Source organism: Aulonocara stuartgranti, assembly GCF_965226115.1.
Source record: "Aulonocara stuartgranti genome assembly, chromosome: 2".
In the NCBI taxonomy this organism is placed as follows: Eukaryota; Metazoa; Chordata; class Actinopteri; order Cichliformes; family Cichlidae; genus Aulonocara; species Aulonocara stuartgranti.
Window position 1 is genome coordinate 28790624 of NC_138940.1, and position 16229 is coordinate 28806852.

General features: G+C 44.0%; 1 protein-coding gene across 1 annotated transcript; it reads right to left on the reverse strand.

The window, feature by feature from the left end:
- Positions 1-11648: 11648 nt before the first annotated feature.
- Positions 11649-15794, reverse strand: egr1 (early growth response 1). The gene is made up of 2 exons (XM_082504981.1): positions 15069-15794; positions 11649-14247 (listed from the first exon to the last, which is right to left on the reverse strand). Exons 1-2 carry the CDS (start codon positions 15277-15279, stop codon positions 12914-12916), a joined length of 1545 nt encoding a protein of 514 aa, XP_082361107.1. The 5' UTR covers positions 15280-15794; the 3' UTR covers positions 11649-12913.
- Positions 15795-16229: the final 435 nt, after the last annotated feature.

The following is a 16229-nucleotide window of genomic DNA, read 5'->3' on the forward strand; positions in this document are numbered from 1 at the left end:
ACCTGCAGGGTGGTCTCCCTCTCCTGAGAAATTAAGGAAACCATCCACCAGGCTCTCCAGAATGAACGTGATCCTGATACTGGCCAACCCGACTGGCGGTTTGTACCCTCTGCCAGTTGATCAGTCATCATTCACTGAGCTCACACAACAAGGTTTGCTTGCCACTCGAATATGAGTAGAACAACAACATTATTTAGATGTCATTTTTGGTGGGATTCCTTGGATAGAGATGTAAGGCATTATGTGGCAACCTGTTCCATGTGTGCCTGTGGTAAGACCTCCTCTCAGCACCCATCAGGTTCGCTCCAACCATTAGCCACAAAAAACCGGCCCTGCTCCCATATAGCACTAGACTTCGCTACAATTGAACGGACAGACGGAAAGGTTAAATCAGGAGCTAGAGTCAGCTCTCTGTTGTATAGCATCCTAGAATCCTGCCACTTGGTCCAACAAGCTATCATGGATCAAATATGCTCATAACTCACTCACCTCCTCCACCACAGATGCCTCCTCCTTCTAGGTCTCCTTCAGTTATCAGCCACTTTTGTTCCCCGAGAATGAGACGGAATTTCCCATCTGTCCGATCAGTGCAGCATCACCTACAGCACTGTCAGCACGTCTGGATCAGAGCGCGAGAGGCCCTCTTCCGGACTGTGGAACGCCAGCGGGACGACTCAGACTGACAAATCAACGTGGGCAAAAGGTATGGCTGTCTGCTAAAGACATTTTCCTGTGGACACCCTCTCCCAAACTGGTGCCCCGTTTCATAGGACCATAAGAAATCGAGACCATCACCAGCCCCTCTGCAGTAAGACTCAAACTTCCAGCATCCTGTCACAACCACTCTCCATGTCTCTCAAATCAAGCCTGTCCACCCTTTGCCGCTGTTCCTGCCAATCCCTGGTCCCGCTTGCTTCCCTCCTACCCTTCATGCTCCACCTGGACATTTCTGGAAATTCAGGAAACAGACAGATTCTCAGTGCTTGCCCCCTGCTCAGGACAGTCCCGCGGTACCCTGTCCGAAGTATCTCATTCTCGGCCTACAAGTAAGCAAACTCCCTTCCGCCAATACTCACCTCTACATTTGATCAACTACCCACCGTCTTTGTAAATAAAGTCTTGCTGGGAATTGAGTCTATGCTGAGTCTCCCTTTGTGTCCACGTCTTGCTCGAACCTCAGGTTTGTGACAGTTTGATATTTGAAGGCATGCAGTGACGTGACAAAAATAGTAGAAAGTAGAAAGTACAGATATTTGTTAAAAAATGTAGGGAGTAAAAAGATAGCTCAAACAGTTTTGAATGAGAAAAACTAAATACTCAATTAAAATACAGATACCTATAAATTCCACTTAAGTACAGTAATGAAGTATTTGTACGAGGTACAGCTGTTTTAGTACTTTTCTCTCTACTCTCTGTTGACAGGTTGAGGGTGAGGGGAGGAAAATCATCATTATCCTTTATTTATATAGCACTTTAAAAACACACCTGGTAGACAAATACAAATATAAATATAGTAATAAAATAGCAAAAACCAGACATAGGAAAAAAGGAAAGTTTTAAGCCTAATCTTAAAAGTAGAGAGGGTGTCTGTCTCTTGAATCCAAACTGGGAGACAGGCCCTAAACCTCTGACTCCTATTCTACTTTTTAAATACCCTGGGAACCACAAGTAAGCACACAGTCTGAGAGCGATGTGCTCAGTTGGGACAATATGATATAATGATGTCTTTAACCCTCTCAAGGCAGGCGTTGCAGATTTGCAACAAGTAAAAGCTAACAACCTGATTACACCACATACATATTTTATGAGTTTTTTTTACTCAGAAGTACCACTGCAGGTATTCTTTGGTGCATTAGCAACAAAAACTTAATTTGAGCCTGAGAGGGTTAAGATAAAATGGGGCCTGATTATTCAATATCTTGTGTGATAAGGGAATGATTTTAAATTCAATTCAGAATTTAGCAGAGAGTCAATGAAGGGACGCAAATATGGGTTAATATGATCTCTATTTCTAGTCCTTATCAGTGCTCTCACTGCAGCATTTTGAATCACTTCTCCAGAGCAATTAATTAGCACCTGTCTATTGCCACTTACCAAGCTAAATTAGTTGCACAGTATACTACTAATGATGTCAACGTACAGACAGATTACTTTAAGCTCAGCTAGAAAAAAAAATGCAACTATTTTCTATAATGTTTGGTAATAATGATAGTAATTTGAGTCCTATAACACTCTTTGATTAGCTGGAGCTGTGCCAGTTCACATTTGTTGCAGATCTTATTTTCAAACATGTTAAAACAGCATTTGTAATAGTTTGTTAACTGAACTCTGCTCCTTTAAATGTTTTCATGTAACACACTCAATATATTATACAAGCTGTCATTAATATTAGCCTTCATCTCACTCAGCTGCTTGCTTTTAGCCTTCTCTCATTCTGCCTCTGCCTCTGCAATCCCCACTCGCTCACAAGTTCTCATGCTGCCTGTGGGGTGACACAGCGGCAGTCTGCACTGGAGAGGTGTCCGTTTTGAAACTGAAAACTGACTGTCTGATTTTTTAACACTGAGGGCCCTGAAACACAGTAAGTGTGCAGCTTAGGCTGTTCAGCAGAGAGCAAAATACACAGGACACATAAAATAATAAATGTTATTATAATAATAGCAATAATAATAATCTGTTTCAGTGGGACACATACAAAACAAATGCACGTAGTCAACATGCTACCAATCAGGTGACAATTAGTTGGTCATACTGGCTAAACCATGTCCCTGATCACCAGCTCTGCAAGTTAGCACAACACAACTAATTAGCTTCTGGGTGGTTGTTTTTCTTTTATAATATGACTTTTTTAGACTCTTTGGTAAACTTTTGTCTACTCTAGCTGTCAAAGGGCAAGAGGTGGGGTCCACCCTGGACAGATCAAATCTGTCGTGTCTTTTCATATATGGAACATGTAAAATGTGATTGTAATTTCATGAAGCCTTAAATGTCACATAGGGTGTGGTATATCGCAAAAACATTCCTCCACAGGTGGGAGGCAAATCAGTTAAAACTGGAAAGGGCCGGATGTGCTATTAGACCCGAGGGCCCCCTGTGACATTTTGGTTACATATTTTAATTGTGTTGAAACGATATTGAAATATTGTGAAATATTTTGCAAGCAGACACACCAGCATAAAATGTAAACATGAGCACACACACACACATGCATATACACACAGAAACACACATTGCAAGAGGGGAGGGGAAAAAAGGCTAGCATCCAGGCAGCTTGCCGAAGGGCAGCCTGCCAAAAGAGTGGGAGAGAGAGAGAGAGAGAGAGGAAGACAGACAGAGACAGACAAAGAGAGAGAGAGAGAGAGAAGGCGGGAGAGAGGAGAAGCAGGAAGGTCCTTACATAGCCTACAGGAAGAGCTGTGTCAGGGCAGGAAACTCCATGTTTGGGCACGGTGGTTTCCTGGCTAGCTAGAAGACTGACATTTCCTCTACTAGTTGGCTTCTGCAGAGTGGATCACATGAAGGCTTGAAGGAGGCTGCAGGGGTGGTGGTGGTGGGCCTCCAGTTGGGAAGGGCTGGGCCCGATCTCTGGTTTCAACTCCAGTGCTCCCTCCCTCCCTTTCTCTTTCTGTGCTTCGCTCCCTGTTAAGACTACAGCTCGCAGCTTATTGCTTTAACAGACACTTCACAGGTCAGCATACATTCTTTGCACCAATTACAGTTTAAGTGACTGCAGGAATGCAGCCAGGAATTTTGCATGACATTTTGGTGCTATGTTAGCATAGCCATGCGTCTACTTAATAACCCATAGGAGTTAATGACAGCATGATCAACATGTGGATAGCATCTGCATATACCTCTACAGCATGCAAACCATGGATCCACTTAGCTCTGGGGTGTCTATCTGTTTTGTATTTCCAGAATTACTGGATGAATACTCATGAAATTTGACGCAGATATTTGTGTTTCCCAGAAAAATAAATTCTTGGCTTTTCTACTACCACAATAATTAAATCATTTCTTAATTTGTCCATTTTAGGTTAAGAAAAATAGGCACCCTGACAACTTATTATGTTCCTGCCAGTCTTGGATGTAAAATAATTCACACTGGCCTACAATAAACCTAAAAGGGTATATGACAGCGATCACCCAGCTAGAATTTTTGTAGCGTTCTATTAGCTTCATTAGTAGACTCCATGCTGATGTTAGCTCAAAGCACAACTGTACCAGAAAATCAGCGCCTCTGTGCAATGCTAAAAGTTATTTCTGACTCCCGAGTTCAAAGAAAATGCACACACAAGCGCTTTTACTTTAAACTCTGGCATTCAAGTGTGTGCTGTTTCCGTTTAATTTTCAGCAAACAGACTTGCACACACAGAAAGACATCTCCGTGTTGTATTTAAACTCTTCTCAGTCTGACTTTAATGATTCCGGTGTTTTCTCTCCTCCTTGCTTTCCCGTTTCAGAAGACGTGGAAATGGAATAGATGGGTAGAAATCGGAGCAAATACTCAAACCCAGATACTTTCAGTCAGTGGCTGAAACCACGTCGAGGGCTCATGCTTCACTGCTTATCGATCGAACATCTGTGCATTTGTCTCAACAATAAGCTTCGACTGCACCCAGACAGACAGACAAATATACAGACAGATGTTTCCTGGTAAACAGCTAGTGCTCCAATCAGACATAAATCTGCAAAAGCGACAAGTTTAAGTCGTGCACCTGCCCTCTCGCTCGCTCACACATGCTGAGGAAAAGCAGCAGACTGAGGAAAAGGAATTAAAGGGGAGAAAGAGGATGGACCGTAGACGAGCAGGGTGTGGAAATATAATCTGAGACACAAAAACTCACAAATAAACAATAAACACATCCTGTCACGTCTCCCTGGGAGATTACGTTATAACTCGCTGCAGAGAAGCAGAATAGTGTAGTTCTGCTGCTTCATACCAACGCATGGATGGAGTGGTGATGTTGGTGTTTGTGGCGACAGAGGACAATTTATGTGTGCTTGTGCGATTATGTGAGAAAACACTTCAGAGGGAGAACAAACGATTGTTGGTTGTTGATTTATGAATGTTAAAGGTAAAAGTCTAATGTTGTGCTTTTACCTTTAACATCCCCATAATGTTGGAGGAAATGAATGAAAGATGGGACAAAGTGTGTTTGGGCACGGCAAAGCGGAAGAATAGCCTTTCATTTAACGACAATTTCTCCTCATTTTTTACTGCCTTGGAATAACAGAGAGACCCTCGTTCTCATCTTTACAGCAGCTTTTAGCCCGCTGGTCTGGATAGAATAACAGAAAAGAGCTGGGGTCATTACTCACAATGGAGGACTCTATTAAGCAGCAGTGTACAGAGCTAAATGCACACACATGCAAGCACACACGCTTGCACCCTGAGGTGCAGAGACAGCACAGCGGACCGTGTGTGTGTGTATGTGTGTGTGCGCGCGCATGTGCACGTCGACGGGTCAAATGTGTGGCCCTCTTTGTATAAATTACACTTAACTGCAGGGATATTTCCGAGCTGTAAAAAAACATACACACACGGGCTATGCGCACTCTTTGTAATCTAGCACCATTATTGGCGGCTTCACGTACATTAGAGGATGAAAATGATGGAAGGCAAGAGGAGATAGGGCTGCTGAGGGGTAATTTCACCGAGGGGGCATCCGAGGTATTTATAGCCAAACGATTGAAGCGTTGAAAGCATACTGAGTTTATGATCTGATCACAGATGTATCCTAATGGAAACATGATAGCCAGGGAACAGTAATGTACAGCTTACCCTAGGCTTAATGTTTTGAGTCGACTGTATAGAAAACTTTACTTTTCTATCACCTTGTCAAAACATTTGAGCACCCAGCCAAAAATTTCCCAGGTTAAAGTTGGGTTATAGCTGTGGTCAAGGCAGTAATAACCTGTCAACTGTTTCACATTAGGAAGCGTAAAAGCCTACATACACACTTGACAGAGCTGACAGATGCTGACATGCCACTGCATGCAGTCACAGGCCCTAAATGAGGACCTAACGGTGCTGATGTGACAGAGATGTGGCTGTGCTCGGCACGCCACACACTGCTTACTTTTAACTAGCTGGAGGCAGATGAGGACAGGCACAGAGAGGAAGCAGAGGAAGAGATTATTAGATTTGTATTTAAATAAATCAGCAGATAATTCGATTAGATTAGATTAAAGGAAGAGTACATTTTGGGAAAATGCTCTTTATGACACCACGCTTCCCGGGTGTCTGTAAGGTAAATATGAACAGAACTTCCCCCTGCTTTTCTGCTATGTTAAGTTCACAGGCTATTGGCTTCATATTTACCTGTAGCCATAAAAGTGTTATTAGTTTTCTAATTAAACTTTCAGCAAAGGCAGCAATCCATTCTTTTAAACAGACCCTTGACATTTCCGGTCCTCAGAGTTTCCGATGAGAGCATCAGGTATAAAACGAGCGAGCTCATGACTTCATATGAGCATTTACATATGTGCGTGTGTTTGTGTTCATGTGCGTGTGCTGTTGGACAACAGAAGCTCCCAGCAGGTATCCCACACTCCTGCTCCCCAGACGCAGCACGCTGATGACATCAGCTGGTGTGAAAGTAGCCATTAGTTCCACCTCATCACTGAGGGACAAATATAGCAGCGCAAGGCTTTCATCAGACATGGAGGACAGCTGTAGTGAGGGGGCGGGAAAGAAAAACCTGGCCAGATGATGATATACATTCCCCGTATCCCTCCTCCACCCCAGTTCTCACTTCTCCCTCTCCCCCGCGATCATGCTGTCACCCCTGAGACTCATAACACCTAAAAGGCTCCTGCATATAGGCACACATGGCAAAAACACTTAGGTATGCACTCCCACACGCACACACAACTTACATGCAGTCACACACATAAACCTGTTTGCCTAAAATTACATTCATTTGAAACACGAATATCCTGTTTTGTGTACGTTATAATGCCCCCGCTTTCAAATGAGGTTTAGCAGCAGGCAGATGACAAGGGGTGCTTTTGTAATACCTGGCGCTGCATTATGAAAGCACAGCAGGCGCAGCGCACCGAACTATTGTTAATGTTAGTCAAAACTATAAAACACCGGGATAAATTATGTCTCTTTCTACTGCTGGTAGTCCTGATGCTCTTATCTTTGGTCCTGAACTAGTAATGCAGGTTTTCTTTCCTGTATTAGCAATGCAGTTTTGGGGCTTTTTTTGTAGTTTTGTAGGCCTTCACTTCAGTCATTATTGACTCGATCCACAGGTATTACCTAACAAGTAGGTTACGGATCATTTTTGGCAGTGGGGTAAGATTAAGTTATAGTCAGTGCTGATGTTCTATGGAAAAGCAGCGCACTTACCGGTGTGTGTGTGTGTGTGTGTGTGTATGCAAGTGAGCGAGTGTGTGCACTGTATCTCAGAGCAGGTGGCTGCGGTGCTGGAACAAACACCTGGCCTCCGCCTTTTGAGTGACAGGTGGTGAAGTCACTGCAGGGCACATCTGGAGGGTGAAGCGAGATTTTCTGTTCAGCCTCTGTCTCTTTCAGCTTTTGATGCATCACGGTGAAGCAAAGGTCGCTCTGATCTGACCCACGGAGCACAGTAGTTGATTTTGTGCCTGTTTTATGGTTCTATTTCCAGTCTATAATAGCTGCAGCAGAAAGCCAAACTATGTAATGCAAATTTGTCTTGAGTTATATTCAGTCCTGAAACCTGCAGACACACAATCACATAATCAGAATATTGTAGCGCGCACCTATAATCTGGGCTGCTGTGAAAACTGAATGGCGCTGAAATATAACTCTGTTGCTTCATTTGAAATGGGGAGAATCTCAATAATAATTTACACTCCTCACCAATCTAAACATTTATATGAGTCTTTTTGTTTAAATGATTGTTGTTTAGGAACTGAGGTCTTGCACGGTGCTGTCAGAAGCCTCTAAAGTGCACTTGGAAGCCATCCGCCGCACAACACGCGTCCCCTTTTGATAAAAAGAGAAAACTCTGAGAGGCATGACTGCATTTATTTACCCAGCCTCGCAGACCCTGCTCAGGGATTGCATATGATGTTCCGACTAACACACAGAAAATAAAATAACTCAAGCCCACTTACTAGCCTTGACACATAAAGACTTATGAGGGCCTGTTTGCATTTCAGAGCCACCCAGGTGCCTTTTGTAAAGCTGTAGTGTTGTTGATGCTGAGTTGAAGAGGTGTCATATTTGGAGGTACTTAAGCATGCACTGTTTTGTTGTCTGTTCAAAGCCATGTACTTCAAACAAGCATGGCTTATTAAGTAGAGCTAAAGTTGCCAGGACACCTGTAGATTATTGTGGAAGTGATACGTCAAAAATCTCTTTTGTGTGCCGCAAATAATTTCAAAGATGCTTGTAAGCTACGCTGCTCTTATATCTCGTGTGTTTGAACAGGTACACTGCAAACACACACATCCACACATCTTAACCTAGAAACCGTGAACAGATTTGTGTTATTCTGACAATCTATTATGCGCTTGTGTGTCTTTAGATTCACAGAGAGGATCTGTTGTTTCAGGTTTACTGGAGTCTTTTTCCCCCCCTTATTTGCAACCCGAGAAGACATCTGAATACAGAACGACTGCATTTTTGTCCAGGTGTGTCATAACTTATGGAGTTTTTGACTCAACTCCTTTTCAGCCTGTGCACATTTCCTGAATACCATATCTGTAGAAGTGTTGCAATCTATGTGAAATGTACATGTGAGGAGGTTCGAAATCAAGCAGTTTCAATATAACCTACTTCTCCCCCCAAAAAGACACAACAGGTATCGAGTGCAAGAGGCAGAACAGGAGAAAGCACCTGACGACGACTCTGCATTCCCTTTTGGCAAGATTTAAAAAAAAAAAGCCATCCCAGTGAGGCAGAGTGAGGCTCTGAACATGAGATCAATGGAGCATATTTAAAAGACATTAGAGAGCAGTCCTCCTGTCACATTCCTATGATAAAGTACAGGAATCTGGCCCCGAAGCATACAGTACCATGTATCTATAAAAGCGATCCTCCAGTGTCATTCCTCATGTGCTTAATCTCCAAGTGGAGATAAAAGATGGAGGATGGCCAGCAGGGTCTATGGGTCTGGGTCATCCTACCCGGCACTGGGATCCCCCCAGCGGGCCGGCAGATGTCAAGGGGTGAAGGTAGAGGAGAACGGATAGCTGCCGGCCCTGGAGCCCCTCATTCACTTTCTAACTTGCTCACATTAAAGAGAGCTCTAATCACTGCAGGGACTTGGCCAATGATGTGCGTATCAAAAGGCATATTTCAAAAAGGCATCTTAAAAGGCCCGAGGGCGAAGAGGCAATAAGAGCACATTTGTATGTGGATGAAAGGGAAAAGTGTAGACAGACCTTGCATCAGAATACAGCGGGGGGAGATCATTAGCATCTCCAGCAAAATATGCACTAGCAGAGAGGGAGAGAGAGGCAACAAGGTGGCAGTGGGACGGGGTTGTAGGGCTGAGGGAGAAGGGATGGTTCTCTTCGCCATTCGTTCTTTTTTGTTTTACACAGTTCCCGAAAAGAATAAGAGAACAAATACATTTTTGAACAAAGGCAGGGCTCTTGAAATGGAAGCCCGCTGGGGGTGTGAGGTGGCTCCATTGTGAGTTACAACAGAGTGAAGCCACAACGCATCTGCACTCCCAAATCCTCTTACACTCCTCTCTCACCTCCCTAAAGAGAACAGGCCCAGTGCGTGAGCTTTGATATGCGACGAAGAGCCTTGAATCAAAGGATGTGATGGGGTACACAATTCCCTAATACATTGAGCAATATTGGCCCGTTTCTCTTTCTAGCATTTTGGTTTTGGACTCTGACAGAGTCGCGGCACAGCCTCCCCCGTCTGACCAAAACTGGTTGAAATTGAAATACTGTCTCCTAACACGAGAAAGGACTGAGAGAAAAGCTCCGTGTGTGGTTTTCACATTGAGTGAAGGACTTTCCTAAAAGCAGGGTAATATGAGAAAGTTGTGATGCAAAAGCTGCTGAATGGCTTTTTTTTCTTGCAGCCAAGAACCAAAATAATTCTGTAAACAATGACAGGAAATGACAGATTCTGGGATTTTAAGCCACACAAGGAGTTTCAAGATCTGCCTAAAAAAAGGCTAGATATGGCTCTGAGTGAGGAACATCATAATTTAAACATCAAGGTGTCTTAACTCAGCACAGAGACCAACCACAATGCTGATTTGTGTTTGTGTGATTTTCTACTGCACTTTCAAATATTTATGAAAGTGTAGCAGCGGTGAAGACAATATCCAAGAAAATGGACCATTGTAACTTTATAATGCATTTTTTTTCTCCTTTAATTTTACACATAATTCAGCTTACACACACACACAAACACACACACATAGTGTCAGCAGAAGTGAGGGTGGTGGACGCCGAGCTTTAAAAAGACAGTAGAATAGAACAAAAGCTTGTAACTTGGCATAGTTTGCACACTTGTACATGAGCAGCATGCAGACGTACAGCGTGAAGTAACTACAGTAGTTTGAGTCGTTAAAAGATGTCTATATTGCACAGAGATGCCTGCGTACTGTTCACGCACAAATACCCACACACCGATATACAGACACGCTCATCAGACCAAATTAGGAAATTTGGTATCAGGAGACCAATTATCTTAATTATTTTCCCTTTCCCTCCATTATTCTCCTCTACTTGTTTTCCTGCTTTCTATTTTAGCTGTGTTTGCATTTGTGAGTATTTTGGTTAGTGCATTTCACAACACAAAATTACTCCAAAGCTCTGCGAGAGGAGGGATTGTGTGTGCGTGTGAGTGTGTGTGTCTACATAGGCTAAAAAATCCGGGCTGTTTTATTTCCATACTCAAACATGTAGCAAGAGTTCCTTGCCTAGGGAACAGTGGCAGATGAGTAATGATGGTGCGAGTAAGCTGTTATTATATTCTGCTTGAAAACCCAAAGAAACAGCATTTAAACCTTCAGGGCCATTCTGTTCAGCTGCTGCCATGCAACAGTTCAGACTAACCTACACAGATATTGCCCAATTGTGTGTTACAGCTCATTCACTACGAGGTGACAGCATCTCGCCAACCACGGAAAGGAAGGTAATTATATTGTGATGGATTTCACCTGCACCCCATGAAAATAACCCCGTGCATGTCTAAGCACAGCTGGTTTCAGACATCCCTACCTAAAACTCATTTCGCCATCATTGTACAGACGGGAATATTTCTTCTTATTTTTTGGTCTTTTGCTAAAAGATCAAATTGCTTGGAAATGGAAATTTAGATAAGCTGGGTATCTTCAAGAGCAAGTGGGATCTAGATAAGAATTCCTCATCTTCAGTGTTTACAGGCATGGGAGTCATGGGTTAGCGTTATCATTAATAAGAGGGTTTGAAATGGAGACTTTCCACAAGATCATGCCTTGCAGATTTGCCCTTAAATTAAAGGGCAACTTTCTGTGATGTAAAGCTATGCTGTAAATCCACTGATAATCTGCCGGCAATTAACAAGTAAGCTGATGAAATGTATACCATTTAAGCACGAGCATCATGCATGGCAAAATCAAGAGTGGAGATTTGATGCAACGAAGGTGGCCTGAAGAACCAGTGAAAATGTTCAAAAATGCACATGAAAACAAATATACATATATATTCAGATTTTTATTTATATTTCATTTCTGGAAGGATATCTTGTACACCAAATATCCCGTTGGCAGTTAAGCGCATTCAATGTGTTTAGAAGCCAGAAACAGTCACTTGTTTTAACAAACACAATTACAAAATAAAGATAAACCACAAAATAATGAACTGCATGTATATAACATACAAAAGAATCCCATGCCTACTCAGTAGGTAACTTCAACATTCCAGCTCTTGAAGATGTAGATATTTACATTTCAGTTTTACAAAAATAGACTTTATAATTTTTATCCTTTTTTGCTTACATTCTGATAAAATGAAGCGGTGCCCTCGGAGCTCGTCCCTTCACTCCCTCTGTGTACATTCTGTAACAAAAATAGTCCCTCAACCCTTAAGGCGAGATGCTGTGCATCGTCTCTCGCGCTCAGCCATGTCACACAATCAACAAGGCTTCACAAAAGGCACCAAATAACAGGAGCGTTTAAGTTTTTTTCTAAAAAAAAAAAAGAAAATGTTTTTTTTTTCTTTTCTCTGTTTTTCCATATAACTGAGCGATATGTCACATGTGAGAAAGAGAGAAAGAGATAGTACCAGTGGATGATATTTACAAACAGAAACGAACATCACTCTTACTCATGCTTGAATACTTAAGTGCGGTTTTTTTTTTCTTCAAACAATGTCGAAACGTATCACAGCATCATCACTACATAATAGAGAAAGTATGTAGAAAATATGGCCCTGCTCACTTCAAATAATACAATGCAAATATGCAAACAACTGTTCACATCAGTGGTACCAAAGAATGATAAAAACGAAACGTGGCACATGTACAATATACATATATGATAGCTTATGTATATCATTCATTGTCTTTAGTACTGTATGACCGCCTGCAAGGACGAACATGCCTCTGTACTTCAACTGCAGGCGATCTGTTTGTCTCATGGTTATTGTGTACCTATAACAGAGACTTGCCAGTTTCTCTGTCTCCAGAGTCCCATATGCACTTGAAGTGCTGCATTTGTTTTAGAGACAGAAAAAAAAATCCCTTTTCATCTTCTATTGTCTTTGCCCGGTCCTTGACATGTGTCTTTTTCTCTCTTTCAGGTAAATCTCAAGATTCACCTAACACTGCACAGGGAGCAGAAAAGTGCTTTTTGGAGGGGGAAAAACAAAGTCCTTTTGATGCTGATTTCTTTCCCCTCAAAAAACCTTAAGGAAAGAGAGGTACGGAGAGACTAAAAAAAGTTCTTGTCTTTGCTCGTTCTTAGCAGATCTCGATTGTCCTTGGGGAAAGGGTGGTCTGCATGTCTGGGAGCGGAGTGGGGACAGGGGAGCTGTAGATGTTGGATGCCACTGACGAGGGGAAGGAGGAGGCCACCTGGGATTGAAAGGTGCTTGACATGGACACCGATGGGTAGGTGGTGGCGATGGATGGAGATGGGTAGGAAGTGTGGACGGGAGAGGAGTAGCAGGAGGTGACTGGAGAGGGGTAAGAAGACACTGGAGAAGGATAGGAAGTGATGGAAGAGGGGTAGCTGGAGGGAGGTGAGGCTGCTGAGACCGGGGTTGCTGTTGCGACCACTGCCCCCACCTTCTCTGCTTTCTTGTCCTTCTGCCGTAGGTGGATCTTTGTGTGTCTTTTCCTCTCGTCGCTGCGGGCAAATTTGCGTCCGCAAATCTCGCAGGCAAAAGGCTTCTCGCCGGTGTGAGTACGGATGTGCGTTGTCAAGTGGTCACTGCGGCTGAAGTTACGCATGCAGATGCGGCACTGGAAGGGTTTCTGACCTGTGTGGATGCGGATGTGACGCGTCAGCTCATCAGACCGTGAAAAGCGCCGATCGCAGGTCTCCACGGGGCAAGCGTACGGCCTTTCGTGGGGTGGTGTCTTGCTTGGCCGGGTGGGGTACTTGCGCATGCGGCTAGGCTTGATTAGCTGGGACTGGTAGACACTTTTTAAGTCCTGCGAACCAGTCTGGGTTGCAAAAGCCTTGATGGTAGAAAGAGGAGTCAGGGAGGGCTGGCTTGACTGATTCTGGAAGGGCTTCTGGTCAGGAGGGACCAGGCTGATCTCTCCCTGCTGCTGAGGGAAGAGGTAGTCAGGAATCATGGGCACAGGGAAGCTTGTGCTGCAGGTCTTGCTATTGGGATAAGCAGGGGGTGGGTACTGCACTGTTCCAGCTGAAGTGGGAAAAGCCTGGCCCTGGTCTGGGAAGATATCAGAGTTGGAGCTGGAGTAGGTTGGGGCAGCTGAGTAGATTGGGTTGGGTTCACTGTGGTGAATCGAAGAACTGAGGCTGGAGCTCTGGGATGAGGACGAGGAGGTAGAAGAAGACGAGGAAGAAGAGGAAGATGGGACTGAAGAGGAGGAGGATGAGATGGTCTGTGAGGCTGCGGAGGAAGAGCTAGAGCTGGGCGCAACATTGCCTATCAGCCCAGAGAACAGGCCCAAGATCGGCTCTGCCCAGAGGCTGTTGCTGCAGGTGGTGGCGGGCTCAAGGGTGAAGCTGCCTGTATAGGAGATGGGGGGCAGCCTTTGGGTTGGGTAGGTCTGCTCCACCACTGGCTTCTCACAGTTGAAGGGGATATCAGGTAACGTATCTGCAGGGAGCACAGAGAAAGCAGAGACATAAATCAAACTGTCAATATCCAGAGGGAGGGAGAGGGAAACCTGCCAGAGCAGTGGACAGTGTGTCACCCCTCTCTCCTGTCACAGATCAGACAGGTGCCCACACAGAGAAACACCCTCAAACTAAACTCTTTACCCCTCAACCCTAGAAGTGTGTCTATCTAAACAGCAACAGAAGCCGCATGCTTTCTAAACACATTGGCTCAAACTCTCTCAATCTTTCTTTTATTTTCCTACTTCCTGTCTTTCACAAGCTCGAGCACACACACACACACAAGCACAGCGTTCGGATTCCTAAAACCCATCACAGAGCCAGAGGCGATTGATCATCGAAACTGCAGTTCAGCCGTTTTTGGAAATGCAATTTGAATTGAGCTGTAGGAGTGTTGAGAAGCATGCGGTAGCAGAGCAGAGTCTGAGTCTTTAGAGACCTGACAAGGATATAGAGCTATCAATAAATTAGTGTTAGGTAAGGTGTTTTTATTTCTCTGTATTTAGTTTTAACAGAATTATAATATTAAACAATATTGTTCAGTGAGCTAAAGGGGAAGACTGCAAAACTACATGCAACAGACTTATAACTAAAAATCTTAAATGTCAACTTAAATCAAGCATGACTGTTTAATCCAGTGAAATAGCAATAAACAGCAAACATAAATAATATTTTTGTAAGTTGCATTGCTGTTTCTGTCAACTCTTTCTTGGTTCATTATAGCTCTACAGATGCGTTTAATTCGGTTTTAAATGCAGCATAAACAACCAGAAGCAATAGAAAAAAATCTCCAGATCTTACCTCCAGCGAGGTGGTCATACTGGTCTCCTGGCTCCCCGGAGCCAAAACCGGCACCTTCTGGTGCAGACGCAGAGAGGAATGGGGTCCCTGCAGAGCTGAGCATCATCACCTCCTCCAGCTTAGGGTAGCTATCCATGGGGGAGTGAGAGAACCTCAGGGGCTCGGAGTTCTGCAGGGCTGGGAGAATCATCTCAGTCTTGGCTGCAGCCATCCTCTGCTGGTGCTGAAGCTGCAGGGCTGAGACTGCGCTGATGGCTGGTGTTGAGTGCGTGGAGGCTGGGCGCACGTTAGCAGAGCGGTGCCTCGCAGGTGGAAGGAATCACTTAGCCCCGTTCAGGGAGCGCTGCACACTTCTTCTGATGCCGAGGAAGATGCAGCTTTTCTGTCTTTAGTCCGTGACTCTTGCTCTCCCGTGGTCCTGTCGTTGTCCGTGTTTCTCTTAGAGGTGAGTAAAGATCCACTTGTCTTTTCGGAAAAAATCAAACGTCTCCTTTATACTCATTCCCTAAGATTCATCAAAATTAATCTGTTGATTAATTTCGACTTTTTGTAATAAATTACTTCTCCAATTCAGGCTTTTTACCTTTTTGGATTGATGTTGTTTTGAGTTGACGTTTTACTTTTTAATGTGATTTTTCTGTCAGTGAGATCTATTTGTTTGTCTCTCTATCTCGGCTCTAACAGTTGCTCTTGTGGGCTCTCAGGGCTGTCTATGAGCCGAGAGGTTTCCCCGCTCCTTTTATATGTGCTTTGTGACGTAGATGTCCATATTTGGAGCATAGGAAGCCCATATTTAGGCACTGCAGTGGAGGACACATGACGCTGGCCTGGGGGGGGGGGGGAAACAGAGAGGAGAGACTTTATATTAAGCTCTAACAGTAAATTGTGAAGACAACGCCGCTCTTCCTCTCTCCCGAATCAATGTATCTTCATAGACAGCAGCATTATTCTTGCGCTCTCCCGGTCGTCCCATAGATTTGATTTGGATTTCCCATCTGTGCAGCAGGCAGCGCTGCTGCCGGAAAGCCCTGCTCCGCCGTGCCTTATAAGGTCGTGACTACATAAGGACCTATTCCGGTGGGTTTCCATTTCCCCTGTCCTTATTTGGAGCTTCCTTTGGCAAAGCCGATCGCTGTTTGGCAGCGAATGAGAGAATGGAGT